This window comes from Pseudochaenichthys georgianus, chromosome 13 (assembly GCF_902827115.2).
Source record: "Pseudochaenichthys georgianus chromosome 13, fPseGeo1.2, whole genome shotgun sequence".
Classification (NCBI taxonomy): Eukaryota; Metazoa; Chordata; class Actinopteri; order Perciformes; family Channichthyidae; genus Pseudochaenichthys; species Pseudochaenichthys georgianus.
In genome coordinates, this window is record NC_047515.1 from 9,009,931 (window position 1) to 9,032,738 (window position 22,808).

General features: G+C 43.3%; 1 protein-coding gene across 1 annotated transcript in view; it reads left to right on the forward strand.

Annotated features, from left to right (window-relative positions):
- ulk2 (unc-51 like autophagy activating kinase 2) overlaps positions 1-22,808 on the forward strand; it is a 56,111-nt gene that overhangs the window by 5,435 nt on the left and 27,868 nt on the right. Inside the window, exons 2-3 of the mRNA XM_034097705.2 lie at positions 1,329-1,421; positions 1,590-1,631. Of these exons, the coding sequence (XP_033953596.1) occupies positions 1,329-1,421; positions 1,590-1,631 (135 nt within the window). The remainder of the gene's footprint in view (positions 1-1,328; positions 1,422-1,589; positions 1,632-22,808) is intronic.

A 22,808-nucleotide genomic window follows, 5' to 3' on the forward strand; every position in this document is an offset into this window, starting at 1 on the left:
GTCCTGCGTACTCTGCACTGCTTAGCTCGCCATTATGCGGTGCATTACTGAGCCATTAGTTCAGTTGATATAATGTCTCTCCCCCACATCGCCTCACCCTCACATGATCGGCCAGTGGGGTCACTCCTCTTTTTCTTCTATGGTGTAGTGTCAGAGGCTCAGTCCCACTTGGCTTGGCAGGCTGTCAGGGAGCTGGGTATGGATGCAGTTCAGTTGGCAGTCGGCTAAAAAACACACACACATGCACGCACTCACTCACTCACTCACTCACTCACTCACTCACTCACTCACATGTCAGTCTCTTGTGTGTGCTAGATTCTATGCCAGGCTATAGGCAGAACATCTCCTTTGAGCCTAGATTCATTCGGAAAGCATGTATTTTTATTCATAGAATCTCTGCAGTCGAACTGACAAGGTTGATTCCATTTGTCCATACTATCCGTGTCTCAAGGGCAGAGAATCAGACAGACACCCCTGGCCGGGTCTATTTCTGTGCGCCTTTGAGCTCACGTGAGATCCTAAAGTCTTTTTAAACCTGCTCACGGAGCTCTTTTGGAAATATTATCTCAGCCACAGTCTCTTTTAGCTTTTAGTGTGAGTAGTCTGGCTCGCGTTCTAGATGTCATCGGAGTGGCTCGTCATTCAGTGTGTCATTCAGTGTGTCATTCAGCGCTATGGGCTGGCCCAGCAGTCAGAAACCCAAGTGGTGCCATTGGGATGGCTAGAATTTCCTCCATCCCTTTAGTCTGGCACACACACGCACACAATCATGTATTATTGTCCCATTTTCAAACATCTCGTGCATTAGGGCTGTGTTATATGATTATGTGCATGGTATTGATATGTATATTTTTCTATAGTGTTAAATGGATTATACCATTTTCTATGTGATTCATATTTTGCTCAATTTGAAGAAAATAGTTGGAAATGTACAGATCAAGAAGCTATAGATGGGTGTCTGAACTGAAGACTGTAATTATACAGTGGTTCAAAAATAAATAGTCCTGCCCAATTACTCAAAATGTTGTCAAAATCTCAACACAGCAGTATTTGGTTAGAGCTTATTTTATCATATTTAAAAATATAATGTAAATAATCTCATAAATCATAATAAAATAAATCTCTCTTTACATCATAAATCATATCTCAACTGCAATATCAGTCAATATATGCCAAACTAAATAATTTCTTGTTTTAGTTTTTTGGAGGAAAAATGTCCAAAGTGAATGTCTTATATCCTCAGAAAGTGACAACCATTAACAGGACATTTCACAGGGGCTTTAAAATATATATTTAATTTTCTCCTTCCTGCCCTTTGTTTCTTATAGAAGACTGATTGGGAGGTGGCCATCAAGAGCATTAATAAGAAGAACCTGTCCAAGTCCCAGATCCTTCTTGGCAAGGAAATCAAAATCCTGAAGGTGAGCATGACACTAATTGCCTCTCAATTATCTCCTTGATGTATTTAAAGAATGATCCAACATTGACCTTCTCTGCACCTTTGACTTTGACCTGGGAAAGTGACTCCATTAGCTGCTGGTTAATCCTTCTGCTAACGCTTCTTGTTTTTGTCTTCTATATTTACTCAGGAGCTGCAGCATGAAAACATTGTGGCACTTTACGATGTCCAGGTAAGTTATTTTTATATCAATTTTATAAAAAGTGAATAGTACTTCAATATTTATTTCTTTTGAGTGGAGTTTACTATGAGACCTTTGTTGTGTCTCAATGTGTGTCCTACTCTACTTGCATGTGCTGCTTTGAGTGTATAAATGCGTCCAATTGCAAAATGATCCTTAAGTTCCCGGATGGTGCTATTAACGTTATGCGATTAATTGAGCAGTCCGTTATGATTTGCTACAGCGAACGTTTCTAACAAGCTAGCTAGCTAACAGGGCCTGGACAGGACATAGCAGCTGTTTGCATTTTATGAAAAAAACTCAACACGGTCAGAATTCAAAGTTCTCTGTGTCCAAATTGAGACACTTGAGCACTTTTCTGAACCAATATCTATGGAGTCAATGAATGTCTAGTCAGATGAATGTCCTCAAATGCTTTGTGTAAAGAGGATCAATGTTGCAATCGGCTAGTAGCACTGCCCGTCTTCTAGTGATTTGAGGTTGCATCTATTTTTGTTCTGCGTGCCATGGATGATTCACATCAAAAGTAAAAATGAAAAGGATTTTTTGAGTATATTGACATCAGTACATTACTACAGTTTCAATGTCAAATGTGTCGCAGCATATCGTGCATATCATCGGTCTTTGCCGACTCAGCTGGCTGATTCAGCGTCGAACTACTGCGGCTCCATCAGTCCATTTTGGCGTTGGAGTTGTGATGTATAGATTTTACAAAGTGAGGCTTCAGCTTCTATTACAAATATGAAAATGTGGGGTCTGTGCTGGAAGTAGGACTGTGTATTGGCGAGAATCTGGTGATGAAATACGTGTCATGATGATACAGCATTTAGCAGGAATTTTAGATATGATACGTTTTTCGTGAGAAAGACAAACCACAACATGAAACGGTTAACGGTAGATTTAAAGCTGCATTGTCAGAAGAAACCACACCAATATGGACTTTGGATGTTTAAAAAGATAGTCAATATTTGCTGCTAAGAAGCACCACCCAAACAGACCTGTTTTTAATGGTTTTTCGTAAAACTGTGAGGCTGATGGAAAACATGAAGTATGACTCAATGGAAAATGAGATGCATTGTGCTGAATCTGAATGGCCATACTGTCAGTACACGGTCACTTACAGTACACTGATTGATGGCCATCTATAGGGCTCTTGAACTCCATTTGTGCTTAAATTAGCACAAATGCCTCGGATCCCCTCTGGTCCCTGGCTGAGAGACCCTGTTATTGCATCTAGCAGACTGCTATATCACACATTCCTGACGCGTCCCTTTTAAGATCCCTTTGGATAAAATAAATGGTTTTAAAAATAAAAATGTGTTGCAAGAGGCCCAGTATTAGTGTATTTTTCATAGCTTACAGTTTCCTGCATTTATCAACGGTTCTTGTTATTCATCCTGTATAGTGCATTACTGATGTTATTTGTTGCAGGGTTGCTCTCTCTTGACTTATTGTGGGTGGTGTGATAGACTCCCACTTACTTTTAGGCAGGAGTTTGCAGCCACACAGCTTAAGCAGATGTTTGTATTTGTAATTCAGTATTTTCTATTCACTCCGACTTCAAATTATTTTTCTATCTGTGTGCATACATGAAACATGGCTATTAAGCCTATAGCATTGGTCATTTCTCCAAATTTCTGCAAACTATTGTCCTCTTTATATCACAAAAGTCCTTACCAGCCGATAGTAGACATGTTTGTTATAGTGTCCCTAATTGGCCCTTACATTAGAGTGTCCTTCCAATGAGGAGATACACAGGGAGGAAAGGGGAGAGGAGGCAGATAAAGTGATGATGAAGCACTTCCCACATAGGAATGGTACTTCCTGTGTTTACGTAAGCCTCCCACAGGGACTTGATCAGTCCATTCACCCTCTTACTCCTCTATCCGTCTCCTTATTCCTCCATCAGTCCCCCTGATGTAATAAACTCTGAGGCAGACGGCTGAGGAGTCCAATCATTACTCAGCAGGCAGAATAAAGTACAATAGTTCCATCAGTGATGATACTGTATATACGTACATAACTGTGATTTTAAGAATTGGTTCATGATTTTCATATTCGAAAAAAACAACCGTCTGTTCCTTTTGAAAAAAAAAGGAAACGATAACCTTAAAGAAAATGTTCATTTAGGTATTTATTTAGTAAGCATGCAGGAAAGCTATGTCTGGCTCAAATAAGATTGTCTTTAGAGATAATTGCAGTAAGGAAATGAATGGCCCAAGACATTAGGACACTATAGATCAGTGGTCACCAATCTTTTTAAGCCCAAGATCACCGACGTCGGCCTAGGTGAAAGGTGAGATCTACTTATTGCAGAATTGAGTGAAAAAGACGGCTCAGACAGTGCTTCCAATTTGAGGCCTTTTTTATATAGGCTAATTGCATCTGAATTACTGTTACAATGAAGGCTCCATAATCAGCTCACGGCATATAGGCAGGGGTAAAGTGCTATTTTTTATGAGTGGGGGGCGGACCTCACCTCCTCTAGGGGGGTCCTCACCTCCTCTAGGTCCTCACCTCCTCTAGGTCTTCATCTCCTTTAGGGGGTCCGGGGGGATGCTCCCCCGGGAAGATTTTTTTTTTAAATATTGAAGTTGAAAGCTCCAATCTGGGGCACTTTGAGAGCAACATGAAGAGATCTATGGATACCTCTCTCAGCACCCAGATGAAACAGAACTGTAAACAGATTTTCTTTTTCTTTATGGATATTTTACAAACCACTCTCCTTTTAAACTGTATTCTTGTTTTACTGCCATAGTATTTCATACCTGTTTTTCATTTATTCTCTTATTGTTTGTATAACTATAATGATCATATGAAGGTGTGCCGCGGAAATAATCTTTTGAATAATATGTGACAAAACCGTTCTAAACACTCAGAGAGTCCTTTAGCTCACGTGAGCCCCTCACCCCCAGTTTCCACCGGGTCCGTCTGCGCCGCGTTACGGCTGCGCCGCGGCGGTCATAAGGATCGCGGCCACTCTAGTCAATGGGTGCTATTCCACCACACTCTCCGCGTTACGGCTCAGACGCGTCCCAGAAGCGGCTCGGCGCAGCGCTTCTCTAAAATTAGGATGAATCCTATTTTTGCCGCGGCGCAGCCGTAACGTAAGGTCGGGCAGGCAGGCAGCCCCCCCTCGCAGGAAGTGGAAAGGTGAGCATCCGGGCCAGGCCCATCCCCCACATATACTAATTTAGCAGACCCCCCTCCTTCATCACAACACCTCCACTACGATACGCACAATGGACGACGAGGTTTTCATCATGGTAGTGGACTATTACAATTATTATTAACTGTGTCTGTAGACTACAACACAACAAAATAGGAAATGTATAACAACAATAAACACAATTTAAACAGACACAAAAATAAAACATTTAACTACGTAGCCTATTTACTTTCTTGTAGAAGTACAAATGTCCAGGATGCCTGAATCAATAACAAAACTGCGAGCCTGCACGCACGACGCTACGCTTCTGAAACGCTTCTGGGACGCGTCCGGTGGGTTATGGCGCTAGAGGAGGTCGGACCAAAACCGCGGCGCAGCCGTGACGCAGCGCAGCCGTGACGCAGCGCAGCGCGGCGCAGACGGACCCAGTGGAAACTGGGGGTCAGTCTGACAGGGGAGGACTCTTCTCCAACTTGTTGTGGAAACAGCTCCTTATGTCCGTTAGTGCAGCTAGCTAACCAGATGCTAACATCACGGTCCCCGCTAGCACCGGTCCCTCTCTCTCTCTCTCTCTCTCTCTCTTGGCTGCATGGTGGCTCAGCTAAATAAAGTCCCGCCCTTGCCTGCATGGATTCACAGCAAGAGATGCAGCAGCTTAAGATTCTGCTCTCCTCGACGGGAGTCTGCTCTTCTAGCGGCATCTCGCGATCGGCGTGTTGGAGACCTCTGAATTAAATTATCAAGTCACCTCAAGTCAGAAGACTCAAGTCCAAGTCAAGTCCCGAGTCATTGGTGTTCAAGTCCAAGTCGAGTCGCAAGTGTTTTGTGATTTTATCGAGTCCAAAGTCATCAAATTGGTGACTCGAGTCTGACTGGAGTCCAAGTCATGTGACTCGAGTCCACACCTCTGGTAGCTACTGTCAGTAGCTATAGCTACTGCTACTGACCATGCTACAGATGTTAGTGCAAAATCTACAGCTCCTCTACCACAACCATCAGCAACAAGTGGACATGGAGAATTACATGAACTACATGTTGCTAAATCCACTGCGTGGCATGAACAGAAGGGCAACCATGCTCGGGGGTCTTCTTCGCTGCTTTTGGTCTATTTTGTGGCGGGAGTACAGCACCACTTACAGGCCCGGCATATGTACTACAGCGTCTCCAGCGCTTTCGAGCGGTCTCGTGTGAACGGAATACTTTTTTGATCTTATTCGGTTCGTTTGCATTTCGTATGCGTTTGCGTGTAAATGGGGTCTGAGTCAACAGAAGACCATGAAAGGGGATGACGGTCAGAGTGTTTGACCTTTTTGAAAAGAGTCACGCTGCTTATGCAGTAATTCACCTGGTTCAGGACTGCAGGTACTGACACACAGAAGGACCAGGAAATGGAGTTCAAGCTAGATATTACGTGCAGTTTGGAGACTAGAGGAAGAAATGCTTAGTTTCAGAATAGTGGAACCTTGTTAAAAAGCAAGACTTTATTACTTTGTGGGCAGTAAGAATGTCTCAAACATGTCTCTTCGTGCCTTAATTTCCTTTTTTGCCTATGATGATTGAGAATAAAACCCTACCTAAGATATGTCTTGGTCCATGATGGATGCATTAACACATACAATACATTTTTAGCTCCTCTAGTATATTGGCAATGTCTGTTGTTGTAGTGTTGGTCGTTTTTGCAATATGGCTCAATCCTTTAATTTGAGGATAAATACTGTTAACCATGGTGTTCTCCTGAATTACCTCAAGCTCCACAATAAGGTTTACTTTTGCGTTTATGTGAATTATCCCCTCAACTAGTTTCATTTCATTTCAAACCTTTATTTAATCAGATTGGTCCCATTGAGATCATAGATCTCTTTTTCAAGGGAGACCTGCAGCATATAGGTTCCACATGAAACATAAAACAATAAAGGACATCATACATTATATTTACAGGATACATAGTTACAGACATTTACAAGTGCCCATAGTATCAACAAGCATTCCATTAAGCCTAGCTTTAAAAACATGCAGAGGAATGAGATTGCTCAGTTTCAATTCTTGCTGAAGATTGTTCCAAGCAAGTGGAGCTGCGCACATAAAAGCTGTCTTACCTAAGACAGTCCTTGCTCTTGGCACATCTAACAAGACTACATCATGCGATCTCAGACAATAGCTGCTTGCAACTCTGTGTTATCAGAGAGCAGATATAATACGGGAGTTTACCCAACAAAGCTTTATAAATAAACGTGTACCAATGACTAAGCCTCCGTACAGTAAGTGATGGCAAACCTGCCTTGGTATACAGGGTACAGTGATGTGTAAGTGCTTTACAATTTGTGACAAATCTCAGTGCGCTGTGATAGGCGGCATCTAACTTGTTCAGGCAATAGGCAGGTGCATTCATATACAACAAATCACCATAGTCCAGCACAGGTAAAAAGTGACTAGCCTTTTCCTGGCCTCAAGTGAGAAACAGGACTTGTTTCTGAAAAATAAACCTAGTCTAACCCTCAGCTTTTTAAGAAGGTTATTGACATGAAGTTTAAAAGTAAGACAATCATCAAGCCAGATACAAAGGTATTTATAACAGGTAACCACTTCAAGTACTTGTCCTTGCATAGTAACAATATACAAAACAGGCTCTGGTGTCTTTTTAACTTTTGAAAATAGCAAATAGTGGATGGACTGTCATTGAATTTGGTGCAGATATGCATGTTCCCCAGAGGATGTAATGTAATATGTCAAGCGCATTCGCTGGGTGAGAATTGTAATATAATAATTGTCTTGCTTGACCTTTTATACCAAATAGCTGTCAATTGAATAACATCGTCATTAACCTTATCTCTCCTTTTTGTGTTAATTGCTATTAAGCAAACACAAGATGGCCTCTAGGCAGATGTAAGTTAGCATTGTCATTGTGAGCTTGTTAGCATTCTGATGTTAGCCTTTGCCACAAAGCACCTCTGTCCTCGCACAAACTCACACAGCTGCTAGCTCGGCTGTAGCATCAGGTGTAGCTAACAGGATGGTAGCAAACATTTGACAGATGGCAATATGCAGGAGGAGAAGTTCAACCCAAACAAGCAGTGGAGTTTTGAAATAATGTAAGATATATTAGTCATAATAGGCTGGTAATGTTTTATGTAGAAGCTTTATAGTCGGGTTTACAAACATTAAACCGGGGTCAGCCATTTTTCAGATGTTGTATTGTTGTACCTTAACTCAATCTTACTTTTAAATGTTGACCCTAAACCCACTGCTGTTGCCTGTGTGTCCGAGCACGTATAGACTAGACCAGTGGTTCCCAACCTGGGGGGCGCCAAAGATCGTAGGGGGGGGGCGCCAGGCCTCAGATGATTTGAGGCCAAATATCATATTTAGACTTGTTTTTTTTTTTTTTACACATATAATTGTAAAGCAATACATGATTGTCACTAAGAGCCTCGTCTCTACATTACAATAAAATATATTTATAATTATTTATTTAATAGAAATGTTTCTTCTGCCCGTAAAGTGTCCAAACCAGGCTTTTCTGGATAAGCGCATTTTTAAAACAGTCATTGTCCATGCCGGTTTCAGTTGGATTATTTGTCATTTGACAGATCTGATCTGATATCAGATCATTCTCTTCCATGTTGTAGATTATTTACGACTTTTGAATTCACATAAACACATCGGCAAAATCCGGCTTAATTTGAACATGTGTTTTACACAGTTTAATGCCTTTGTGAATTGTTTCCACCTGCGCCGTCCTTTAATTTCTTCATACAGCGGGAATCCAAATGAATTAATCCTGAGTCCAATAACCATCAAAGTCACTCCAATAGTGCTCCTTAATTACGCTTTCATCCTCCTTTAACAAAATACATAATTCATCCAGTTTGTGACAGTAGTTGTAGCATTTTTGAGACTTTTAAACTTTAATTACCGCTGCAACTTCCAACAGGAGTCATTTGGGGGGGCTCTTGGGAAAAAAGGTTGGGAACCACTGGACTAGACTGCATTGTGTTGTTCTGTGAATTGAATTAAAACAGATTTACTCCCCTCATCCCCATTTTTCTATGTTTGATTTGGTTTCACAATGGAGGTGTTTGTTTAATCGACATTACATTGTGAAACAATGTGTTAACACCCTACTACCTCAGATTAGATTAGATATACTTTAATGATTACAAATTGGGAAAATATTTTGTAACAGCGACATTGGGTTAACAAGGCATTGCACAAACCAGTAAATATATACATATCAGTAGGGACTGGGAGATGTATATCTATAGAGTATCTTTAGAATACACAAGATATAATTAATAGAATAAGTGAGTACTCCACACATGTGTTCTTTGCTGAATGCACAAACAAAAAACACACTTCATTCTCAGGACTTAGTGCTGAATATGTTCAGTGTATCTAGGGTCAATGAGTATAAAGTTAGTAATATTTGGCTGAAAAAGAGAACAATGAGCATAAGCGGTTTGTTTAATCCAAAGATATAACCAGTAGGATAAAGCATTAAAACCTTTAAATGTTTGAAATTTCACATTGTAAAAAGGAACTGGCCTCCACCAGCTTTTATAAATGCAGTTGACCTAAGACTGTGAATCAGCAGCTGCCTCAATGGGTAAAGAAGTGCCAGCTACCTGCCTCTCAGAATAGCCTTGTGTTAACAAAAGTCTGCAGGGCTGGAGAGTGGGAGTCAGACTGCAGGTCCTTGTTCGCTGTAGTTTTGAGGAGTTCTGCTTGTTTGCTTCCTTTAATGACAGTCTGAAGCACACGGCTGAGCTCCTTCATGGAGAGGTTAACGTTAAGCAAGCTGCAGCAGTGTGAGGTACATGTAGATGGGATAATTGTAAGGTTGCCCATGTCAAGCTCTTTCTTTCTCCTCATGCTGTACACTGTGCAAGCATAACAAAGCTCCACAAAAAAGGGAAATAATTTACTAAGGATTCAACTGAGGTGGCCAGCATTTGAATTACCCCTCCTCACTGCAGAACAGTGCAACATTTTGCCTTTACAGGGCCACTTTCTAGTTCATTGGTTAGAGCTGGCAACCCATGTACGGGACTCTTTATACGGTTACATCATAACGGATGGCCTACTGAACATAACCTTTAATTATTTAATCCATAAATGAGCAATCAAAAACCTTTTTTAAACAATTGATTGCCATTTTCTACATTACACCCATAACAAATATTTTTTCACAATTATTACACCCGTATGACGCAATTGTTACACCCATATTACATTACATTTAGCTGACGCTTTTATCCAAAGCGACTTACAATAAGTACATTCGACCAGGAAGACACAACCTTGAAGAAAACAGAATCATATAAGTACATCAGGTTTCATAGAGCCAAACATTTCAAGTGCTACTCAACTGGCTTTAGATAAGCCCGTCCTTTATTAGTATATAAGTGCTTTGTTAGTAATTCTATCGCTCGAAGTGGAGTTTTCAGTCTGCGCCGGAAGATGTGTAAGCTTTCTGCTGTCCTGATGTCAATGGGGAGCTCATTCCACCATTTTGGAGCCAGGATAGCAAACCCACGTGTTTTTGCTGATGGGAACTTGGGTCCCCCTCGCAGCGAGGGTGCAGCGAGTCGTTTGGCTGATGCAGAGTGTAGTGCACGCGCTGGGATGTACAGTTTAACCATGTCCTGGATGCAAGAAGGGCCAGATCCATTCGCAGCATGGTATGCAAGTACCATTGTCTTGAAGTGGATTCTAGCAGTTACCGGAAGCCAGTGAAGTGAGCGGAGGAGCGGAGTGGTGTGGGAACATTTTGGAAGGTTGAAGACCAGACGAGCCGCTGCATTCTGGATGAGCTGCAGAGGTCGGATGGCACATGCAGGTAGACCAGCCAGGAGGGAGTTGCAGTAGTCTAGGCGTGAGATGACGAGAGCCTGGACCAGAATCTACGTTGTTTTCTGGGTCAGCTGGGGACATATTCTCCTGATGTTGTAAAGCGTGTATCTGCAGCAGCGGGTTGTAGCAGCGATGTTTGCAGTGAAGGACAGGTTGTTATCTAGGATCACACCCAGATTCCTTGCAGTCTGAGGCTGCGGCCACACGAGGACGAATTCGGTCACTAAACGATAACAAGTTGGATAGAAAGGCATACGCAACTCTCTGGGGGGTCAAACGGCTCCGTGTGTATGCCCTATCCGAACATTTTCAGATCACTGATAGTGATTGCGCAATAGCCCCACCTATTCTGCTCACCTCCGCTTACCCCGCGCCATTGCTGAAGTGTTTCGCCACCAACAACAACAACAATGGCGGATCGCAGAGTTGCTATCGTGCTCCGGACGCTATTGACCATGCTACAGTTGTTTGTGCAACATCTACACAGCAATAATGATGAGGCAATAGCCCCGCCTCTCCCCACCTCTGCTGCTCACCCCCGCGTCAAAGTAAACTGCACCCTGAATTCAGATTATTTATCTTTCTCTCGATATGGACCTAAACGCGAGTGAAGTCTAATCTGACAGGACGGAGACACGCAGCTCTGCTCACCTGCAGCTCCTCCCGCTGCAGCAAAACACACACTTCAAGTCAGATCATCACCCTTAGCTATTTTAATTACCTCTCAAACTACCTAAACTAGTTATAAATAGGTTTATTTTTTTACTGTCGGCCGGGTCACTCATTACTGGATCAGCTGCTGCATGAGACAGACACTGACGCTGTCCGAAGAGAAGGAGGAAAAAGAGAGTCTCTGTGTATTTTATTATTACAATATATAGAGTCGTTATTCATTTGTTTTAAAGCTCAATAAATAACAAAGAAGACCTTTGACCGGCACTTTTATAATTTTGTCCGGAAGATATTAAAGAACTTTAATACACGTTGACTGGCGAAAAACGCTGCCCGGTTCCCTCGGCCCCCACCGCGGAGAATAAACAGAAGGGCAACCATGACAACCATGCTTCTTCGCTGCTTTTGTGGAGGAAGTTACAGCGCCACGTACAGGCTCCTGCATATGTACTGCAGCTTCTCCAGCGGTTGGAGTTAAACGGAGCGGTCTCGTGTGGACAGACACTATCCGGATAACTATTGCGTGTGGACGGAAGCTTGTTTGTGATTGCGTTTGCGTTAATCCTATGCGTTTAGCCGTTTTCGTCCTTGTGTGGCCGCAGCCTCAGTCGGGGAAACAACAGAGGTGCCGATGTTGATTGTTAGGTCAAGAGTGGGACAATCTTTTCCCGGAAAGAAAAGTAGTTCAGTCTTGTCAAGGTTGAGCTTGAGGTGATGAGCGGACATCCACTGAGAGATGTCCGCCAGAGACCTGGGTCTCTGAAGGGGGAAAGGACAGAATTAATTGGGTGTCGTCAGCGTAGCAGTGGTATGAAAAACCGTGCGGGCTAATGACTGATCCGAGCGAGTTTGTGTACAAGGAGAAGAGGAGGGGACCAAGACCAGAGCCCTGAGGGACCCCTGTAGTTAATTGACAAGGGTCAGACTCGGACCCTCTCCAAGTTACCCTGTAGGTACGGTCTTTGAGGTATGAGGTGAGGAGGGAAAGTGCAGAGCCTGAAACTCCAAGTTTTTGGAGAGTGCGAAGAAGGATCTGATGGTTCACCGTGTCGAATGCAGCAGACAGGTCCAACAGGATGATGACAGAGGAGAGGGAGGCTGCTTTAGCCATGTGCAGTTCCTCAGAGACAGCAAGGAGGGCAGTTTCTGTTGAGTGGCCTGCCTTGAAACCAGACTGGTGCGGATCCAGAAGGTTGTTCTGATGGAGATAACAGGAGAGTTGTTTAAAGACAGCGCGTTCAAGTGTTTTAGACAGGAACGGGAGGAGAGAGACAGGCCTGTAGTTTATAACATCAGACGGGTTGAGAGTGGGTTTCTTTAGGAGAGGGTTTACTCTTGCCTCCTTGAGACTGTTTGGAAAGTGACCAGAAGTTAGAGAAGTGTTGATGAAATGGGTGAGAAACGGTAGAATATCAGGAGCGATAGTCTGAAGGAGGTTTGAAGGGATAGGGTCCAGAGGACAAGTGGTAGGACGGGCAGAGGTAATGAGTAATGAGTAATGGTAAGAACCTCACTTGGAGAGAGAGGGGGAAAAGGAGGTCAGTGTGTGGGTGAAAGGAGGGTCTGGTGACCCAGCAGTGGGTAAAGGTGAGTCAGAAAAAGAAGAGCGAATATCATCAACCTTTTTTTCAAAGTGGTTAACAAAGTCGCTTGACAGAAGGGAGGAGGGGGGAGGGGGGAGGGTCCAAGAGGGTGGAGAAGATGGAAAATAGTTTTTGGGATTGGAATAGGAAGATTGGAACTTATCTTGAAAGAAAGTGCTTTTTGCCTGAGATCGAAGCAGAGAAAGAGGAGAGGAGAGCCTGATATGTTAGGAGGTCGTCATGTTGTTTGGATTTCCACCGTTTCCGCTCTGCTGCCCTAAGGACGGTTCTATTAGCACGCAGTGCGTCATTTAGCCAGGGAGCAGGAGGGGACTGACGAGCCTGCCGAGATGTGAGAGGACAGAGAGAGTCCAGAGAGGATGAGAGAGTAGAGAGGAGAGTTTCTGCAGCAGAGTTTGGAGGCAGAAGTTGGAACGAGTCAGAGGAAGGGAGGGCTGAGAGCACCGATGAGGCAAAGGTAGAGGGGGAGAGGGAACGAAGGTTACGGCGGACAGGTGTAGGATGAGAAGAGATTAGTTTATGTTTGGAAAGGGGTAGAGAGAATGAAATGAAGAAGTTATCGGATGTGTGGAGCGGGTTTACAGAGAGGTTAGAAGTAGTGCAGTTCCTTGAGAATATGAGATCAAGGACATTGCCAGCTTTATGAGTTGGTGGGGATGGAGACAGTGAGAAGGCAAAGGTGGTTAACAGAGATGTTAGTTCGTCTATCTTCCCTGTCTGGAGGTTGAAGTCTCCGAGAAGTACAGCGGGAGGGCCAGTTTCAGGGATGTGTGAGAGGAGATTATCTAATTCCTCCAAGAAGTCCCCCAAGGCGCCTGGTGGACGGTAGAGAACAACAATGGTTAGTTGTATAGGATGGGTTACTGTGACGGCATGGAATTCAAAAGGTGGAAGGAGTGAAGTTAGGTAGCTTGAAGAGGGAAAAGCTCCATTTGGGAGAGAGCAAGAGACCAGTGCCACCTCCTCTGCCAGTGGGTCTGGGTGTATGGGAGAAGGAATATGCTGTGGAGAGAGCTGCTGGGGTGGATGTGTTGGATGGAGTGATCCAGGTCTCAGTGAGAGCAAGGAAATCCAGGGTCTGCAGGGAGGCGTAGCCAGAGATGAAGTCAGCCTTAGGAACAGCTGACTGGCAGTTCCACAGGCCCCCTGAAACTAGATGTTGGATCTCAGTGGAGCATGTGGGATAGACGAGAGCAGGCCGGTTATATCGATTACGAGATACACAGGGCCAGTGATAATTGCGAGAAGACACATGAACAGGAATGGAGAAAATACACATGATTATAGCATGAGGGGCTAGAAAGCTAAATACAATAAAATAAAACACCAGCGATACTTAGCTCAATCAGAGTAGGATTTGCCTCCTCTTTGCCACCCGCGTGACTCCCGTAGGACTCCGATGTCTTTGTCAGTCTTCGTCTGATGCTGAAGCTGACTCTCCAGGAAAGAGCTACCTAAAATGGATGCCTGATTGCTGATTTCTCACAGCTGTGGGGCCACCCCCCTCTAATTAGTTAACTCTCTACAGCTGATGGGCGACAGCAGAGTGTCCCTGCCTATTGTAATGCAGGGTTGAGACGCGTGACCCACTGAGACCTGTGTAACAGGTTCAGTTGAGCAGATCTGAGATTTAAAATCTTTCAAAAGCGCAGTTTTACCTACAATAACTACAGAACAATTATACAGAGTAGAATAAATGAAACCGAGAAGTCTATTTAAACAAGAATATAACTTACAGTTTTACAGCGTATTTTACAGCGTATTACACTGTTATTAGACCCATATTACACAGATGTTACTCCAATATTACACCCATATAACACCATAATTACACTGTTATTACATCCATTTTACACATTGACACAGCCTGTCAAATAACTTTAACTCCAAGGATACAAAATATATTTAAGGGTTAAAATCTACCTATACAGTTATTATGCTCCAAATATCTGGAACAAACTCCCAGAAACCTGCAGGTCCGCTGCAACTCTTACTACTTTTAAATCCAGGCTGAAGACTTTTCTTTTTGTCGCTGCTTTTAATTGAACTATTCATATCTTAAACTGCACTGTAACTTTTATCCATGTACTTTTTCTTGTAATGTTTAATTGAACTATTCATATTTTAGACTGCACTGTAACTTTTATCCATGTATTTTTCCTTAATGTTTATTTTATTAGCTTTTCTTTTTTAATGCTTAATGTCTTTCATTTTTTTTTTGTAAAGCACTTTGAATTACCCTGCGTCAAAAAGTGCTATATAGATAAACTTGCCTTGCCTATACATAGATACAGTAAGTGGTAATATTTATTATTTGGGTTTGTGTCTACATAAGATCAAAATAACTTCATCAAAGAAGGTGTATATTTCAAGAAGCCAACCTATTTCTTTTTGTGCTCTTTCGTTGACACAAACAAAAACATTCTGTGCAAATTGCTGTGAGTAAAGGGTGGTGTAACGGTAACTAAAGGAAGCAGGGGGGGTAGAGGTTTGTTTCTCAAGTGATTGGTTTGTGAGCCAATCTTCACAAAAGCTGATGTTTTACCCAAGGAACATTGTGTTCTGGTCTGCAGAGGGCCCCCCCCTGTGTGTGTGTGTGTGTGTGTGTGTGTGTGTGTGTGTGTGTGTGTGTGTGTGTGTGTGTGTGTGTGTGTGTGTGTGTGTGTGTGTGTGTGTGTGTGTGTGTGTGTGTGTGTGTGTGTGTGTGTGTGTGTGTGTGTGTGTGTGTGTGTGTGTGTGTGTGTGTGTGTGTGTGTGTGTGTGTGTGTGTGTGTGTGTGTGTGTGTGTGTGTGTGTGTGTGTGTGTGTGTGTGTGTGTGTGTGTGTGTGTGTGTGTGTGTGTGTGTGTGTGTGTGTGTGTGTGTGTGTGTGTGTGTGTGTGTGTGTGTGTGTGTGTGTGTGTGTGTGTGTGTGTGTGTGTATTTTTGGGAGTTCACTGAGTTTTCCTAGAAAATCTGCATTACGAATAACCCTCCCTTTCCCTGCTTGCTCCACATTCCTTAACACAGCTTTGCTTTCCAGTCATGTAACAGGCCGGGACAGGAGCTCAGAGAGAAAAAACACTGTTACTGCTCACTGAGGCACACACAAACACACTCTCAGTCATCTCACTTTGTTGAACTCAGGTTGTAGCACATATGATCAGCACATGTGCATTAGCAAACACACTCACATGATCACTAGTAGGCTACATGTCTTGGTTGCATAACAGATTTCCCTTCAAGACCATAAATCCTTTCTTGGCCTAGGCCTTAAGAACTTTGGAATAGAGTCATACTTGCCAACCCTTCCGATTTTCGCGGGAGACTCCCGATTTCACTGCCCTCTCCCGGTTTCCTCCCGGGGTCATATTTCTCCCGATTTCTGACAAAATCAGATTTACTCAGGACTGTTTCCACTGGACTTTAATACAGCTACACCATTGTTTGGTTTCCATGGTAGCGCGTCTCTTTAGTAGCGTGCACAACTGAAAGTCTGAGAGGGTGAGGCAGATAGTCACATAAAACAGAACAAGAATCGACAACTCTACCCTCTGCTCACTCCTTTCCTGTCCAGCCCACACATATGCTCCATCAAGGATGGTGCTACAGGCCGCAAGGCAGTGCACTTACCACTACAATAAGCATGTTAATGTTAATCTAATACAGCTCCGGCCACCCACTACCCCCCCCCCGCGGTGGTTTTGAAATGCTCCCGATTTCTGAGGTCTCAAGGTTGGCAAGTATGAATAGAGTGGTACATTAAGTATGATGGGACATATTTTTTTAGGTTGTTTTGTTCAGCAGGGTAGTCTTCACATATTAACACAGGGTGTCCGCGGGGTCTTAAAAAGTATTAAAAGTTGATAAATCAATTTAGCGAAAATTAAGGCTATTAAAAAGTATTAAACGGCATTTTCCAAGGTATTAAGAAGGTCCACAGCAACGACAACATGAAACACCCTTTAATTTACTGAAACAACATGTCGGGAAACCCCCTCAAGGTGGCACCATGCATAGCGTGCCATACAATGCTGCTTCTTATTTTAAGTTTCGTTGCCTTGCTCTGTGGGGGGGGTTTATCTGCTGGTGGACTACCTGAGAGATATACAGCAGGAGAACACGCCGTCCACCGCGGAGAATAAACAGAAGGGCAACCATGACAACCATGCTCCGGGGTCTTCTTCGCTGCTTTTGGTGTATTTTGTGGCGGCAGCAGCGCCACTTACAGGCCTGGCATATGTACTAGAGCGTTTCCAGCATTTCCAGCGGTCTAGTGTGAACGGACACGTTAATGAATCGAATGCGTGTGAACGGAAGACTTTTTTGCGTTTGCGTATGCGTTTTACTGTATGCGTCCTCGTGGGGCCGGGGTCTAAGCCAAACTATATCCGGTCACAGAGATCTGCTATTTTAAAGTAAGGTCAACACATATCGACCCTAAATATAGTCTATATTTAGAACGAGAAAAGTCTTAACATATCGTTTTTTGTAAACATATGACAAATGTGTGAGGGTGATGACGTCAGAGCATCGTCCTATGTGCCGGGCTTAGCCCCGGACAGCCCCAGCCCAATTTAACCCCTGGGTATTTGTGAGGGAGCTCCTATATGGCATTACCCCGCTGAAGCTCACCAAAGTTTAATATATTTAATAGTTCAAAGTTTTGTTTATTGGTCAAATACTGGTTTCTAATACTGGAGTTGTACTGGAATGAAAGAGCACAGAGTACAGAAGCAACAAAGCAGCATACTGCATTAAACCTGACCTTCACAGAGAGGTTGAAGTTCATGTGGAGAGGAGGCTTCAGTAGTCTGTCTGCACTCTGTTTAGTTGTGCTATCTTACAATCACTATAGTAAATGTGAGGTAAAGTGTGTCGCCAATGTAACCGGTTAGAACTCGAAATTGCGATGAGGTCTTAAAATGTATGGAAAGGGTCTTAAAAAAGGTCTTAAAAGGTATTCAATTTGACTTCAGGATTCCTGCATATACCCTGTAACTAGTGCTGCGTACCTGGACTCACATTCAGGTTCAGGTCCGGACTCAAGTCCAGAGGTTCAGGTTCAGGTCCGGACTTATAAATCCGGACCTGAACCCATGGCTTGTGTCAAGTTGTGTGAGTAACTAAGGTGAACTTATTGTGAGCTAATTATCAATTGAAAATAAACTCATAATCAACTCAAATTCAAACTCGTCAGGTTTATTGTGCTACTTCCAACTTGTGTCTACATTTCTCCACAAAGTACAAATGTAAAAAAATAACTTTTTGCCACTTAGTCTACAAATGACTTATGACAGCAACTACAGTGAACTACTACAAAGTTCAAACATTTATTTCATTTACCAAATTAAAGTAACCAAACAGTCCCTGAGCTGACTGAGCCTAAATCCCTAAAACGTTGCTGAAAGGTAGAGTGTAGAGTAGACTATACGCATTACACTGTTACACACCTACTATACAGTATAGGCTACACTGTAGTGACTGTACAGTCAGAGTGTACTGTACTGTCTGTACACCATGTCTTTTCTACAACTCTACATGTGTACATTATACAGTATACTACACACATAGTGATGTACATACATACTGTTAGAAATGAAAATCAATGTTGATATGGCTTCATTTTTATTAAATACACTATTTAATTTAAATCGGTTTTATTCTGAAAAAACCGGAAGTTCACACTATTGACTTAATACTTTTATTCTGAAAAGTATTCACTTCCGGTTAGCATTAGCATGTGGCGAAATGCTACGTTTTCAAACCGTGAATCAAAGGTGAAATGACATGTGATGTTGTACACTGAGCACACTGGGATTAGCACTCATTTATTGACGCTGAATAACATTTATCAGGGAATGTTTAAATAACCACAGACACCAGAATATACGTAAGTGCTAGTTTTTTTGCGAGTCCAAGTACCGGTTCCCGACGTTCCGGTTTTAACCGGACTTGAACCGAAACTTTTTACAAGTCCAGTACCGATTCGGCGTACCGGTACGCAGCACTACCTGTAACAAAATTTTGCTAATAATCTAAGCGTAATTGCTATGCCAGAAGCTAAAGGAGTACTTGTGTTTGGCGTAATGATATTTATGGCGCATTTCCACTGCAGCACGGTTTAAGCGTGCCGTGCCAAACCCAGCACGTTTTTTTTGCTTTTGCACTAGGGGTAGTTCCGGCTCAGGGCTACTTTTTCACCTTTATTCTGGCCCTCAAAAAATCGAGGTTCTTACCGTGACAACAACCGGGCTGAATATGCTAAACTAGTGATGTAAACACTCTCGACTGCTGAATGGTCAGAGAGAATCGCTGGCAACGGGGCTACAACTACAACAAAATGAACATATTTTACCGTGATTTAATTGTAATACGCGTTTCAAAATAATGCCGAAGTAACAACATATTGATGCCGGTTAGTAAAAACCATGAATGAATGCTTTGACAAGTCTGCAGACAGACGGCAGGCGAAAAACCTTTTTAAAATAATAATAATAATAATAAATTGGATTTATATAGCGCTTTTATAATACCCAAAGACGCTTTACAATATGAGGGGGGGGGGGGGTAGATAGACTGGGGAAGGTAGACAACAGACTAAGAAAAAACAACAAAAACGACAAAACAAAACACAGTGGCAGTCAGGAGGAGGTCGAAAATTAGTGGGGGGGTGTTTTTACGGATAGAGAGAGGTGAAAAGATGGGTTTTGAGGCGGGACTGGAACAGAGTAAGGGACTCGGACTCACGGAGGTCTTGGGGGAGGGAGTTCCAGAGTTTTGGGGCGGCCACAGAGAAGGCTCTGTCTCCAAAGCTCCGGAGATTGGCAGTGGGGGTGGAAAGCAGGCCGGCCGAGGTGGATCTGAGGGTCCGGGGAGGATGGTAGGGGATGAGAAGGTCAGTGAGGTACGGGGGGGCCAGATGGTGGAGGGCTTTATAGGTAAGGACCAGGAGTTTGTAATTGATGCGGTGAGTAACGGGAAGCCAGTGTAGTTCTTTGAGGACCGGGGTGATATGGTGCCATGATTTAGTGTGGGTGAGAAGTCTGGCGGCTGCGTTCTGAACACGCTGGAGTCTACTGAGGGAGGTGGAGCTGATGCCGTATAGGAGGGAGTTACAGTAGTCGAGGCGGGAGGAGATGAAGGCGTGAATGAGTCGCTCAGCTGTGGGGCGGGTGAGATAGGGACGGATTTTGGCAATGTTGCGGAGATGGAAAAATGAGATTTTGACAACTTGGCGGATGTGGGAGTCAAGGGAGAGGGTGGGATCGAATATAACCCCGAGGTTGCGTGCCTGGGTTGAGGGGGAAACAGGGATGCCAAAATGCGTGTTTTCTGAATGGAGATCAGCTAAGCTAACGTTGTATATGCTCCGACCGTCCACACTCACAACAACGGCCTATACAGACATAAATAAAGCAGCGACTGTATTCGCCATGACACAGACAGTCTGTGGTTTGTACTCGTTTAACTTTTGTCTAGTTTCTGAACAGATATGAGGAGCTGTGAGCTCTGAGTGCTAACAGCTAACTGCTGATGTTGGTTTTGTGGTTCGCATTGAAGATGACGTCATGGCTCCGCCTACACTGCGTTACTATAGTTACTGCCCCAGCTACTAAACTGTAATGGAAACGCATTAAGCCTGGCCTACCAAGGCCTAACTATACCGTACTAAGCCGTGCTAGGTCCTGCAGTGGAAATGCGCCATTAGTAGTCCCCTTTAGCTGCTTCTTGTTTTTATGACAAGTAAAAGCTACAGACATTCACAATTGGGGTGTAGAGTGGTGAAGTAATGAATCCTATAAACTAGAAAAGACTTGGCATTTTACTCCTTCTGGTTCTCTTGTCTCAAAGTGAACTGTATTTTCAACGTGTTTGGGGTAAGAAGCCTGAAATAATTGAACAAGATTTGCACGGCAAATAATATACGGCAGTAAAAACTCCACTGTCATAAAAACAGAGGATGCTAAAAAGTGACTTAAAGGTCACATGGCCATTTCCACTGATCATAATTCCATTGTTGTGGTCTACTAGAATAGATTTATACTGTGCAATTTTCCAAACTCACATTGGTTTCGCATACAGCATCTCTGTAAAGTATGTGTATTCACTCTCTCCACTAAACGGCTCGTTGCAGCTCTTGCCCCCCCCTCCCTGTGAGCCCAGTGTGCTCTGATTGGTCGGGACCAGTCGGGACGTTGTGAATCGCGCTAAGCTCCGTGGAGGTGTGATTTCCTTGTTTAGCGATACACAGCGAAACACAGCCAAACTCACCCTGAGCACACACAAAGTCACAGCCGAAGTAAAAACAATAAGTGTGGCTTGATATTGAGTAAGAAAAAGGTTGATAAACGCTGTGAGAATGGGTCTGCAGAGAGAATTTCGCCGCGATCCCAACTGTCTGTTATCAGCCTGCAGCCAGGGAGGAGAAATCAGCAGAGCTGCCTGCACTGAGTGTGTGAGGAAGTCCGTGGATTGGTCAATTTGGACCAATCAGCGGGGGCTTAACGTAACGGCTCCGCGGACGTAACGTAACGGCTCCACGGATTGGTCCATTTCGTTCCGGGGACGACATGACATCATGATGTACCCGGAAGAATCAAATGGGCAGTGACGTATCTCCAACGAGGCGTTTTGGGGAGGTATTTTCTGTTTTAGAGTTTTACTCCCTACATGGTGTACTTTGAGGGTTTTGACTCTGCAGACCGTTTACATGCATAAAAACCTTCATAACACACAAGGGGACGGACAATAACCGGAAAAGCATGACATGTCACCTTTAATGAAACTACTTACGACATCACGCCAACACAAGTCCGCCTTTAGCTTGGCAGTGGTGATGCACGGCCACGCGACCACGATGTAGTTGGTTTAAAGCATTAAGTTAGCTTTTATATTTCTACTAATTGCATTATTAATTCCGCTTAAAAAAAAATCACAAATTGGTGTTAATATGTTGATATTATCCTTCTGAATAAGACCTGTTAAGTATCATGAATATGTGTTGGCCACAAAGCTTATTTTCTTTGATATAACGAAATCCAATTGGGAAATCCCATTTATTTTTCGTCGTGGGATCCCTTGCTTTGCTAACTTCCGGGTCTGGCCTAAAAAAAAAACTTATTTTTTTATGTTGTAAAATTGCAAAAGTTAGGCTTGTATAGACCTTGTTTCAGGCATCTAACCAAAAACTCTTTCCAAAAAACATTTAACTTTGAGATGAGGGAGCGCAGAAGTGCTAAAATGGTAACTTATTTCCTGCTTATTCCCGCACCGCTCTGAACAGTACTCAGCATTTGACTATCTTGGCACAGTGGACTATCATAGGATGTGCTGTTCCTTTTTATGCAAAGTGTTTTGTGTGTGTACTGTATGTGGTCACATCAGCACATATGTGTAATACCCCATCATACACCTATAAAATAATAAACATACTCCCCTTTGCACTGAAGGTTGAGCCCCACTGAACACCAACAAGCGATGATCATTATGTCCTCGGCTCATAATGACTGTTCTGTCCTGCTCACTGACAGTCATCCGTCACTCCGTGTTCTTCTGTCAAAGCAAATACTTAACTCTTAATTGACACCAGTTTACCCAGAATACCCCAGATTACTCTCGTCGCTTGCGTGACAAAAATACACTGGCTCACTGCAAATGCTTAACTTCCCCATCCCCAGTAATAACACGCTACTCTCCACTTCCACCTGCTCCAGTTTGGTCATATCTCATCCCCCACTTTGTTACATAACCACTGGAGCTGGAGTGTGACGCTGGAACTGAACGCTGCTGATTTGGCTCACATTGACTCCTGGCAGTCCGGAGTGTTTTTGTGTGTTTCTTGTTATCAGTTGTCATATCTCAGGATAATAAAATCCTTTCATCCTTCTGGCCA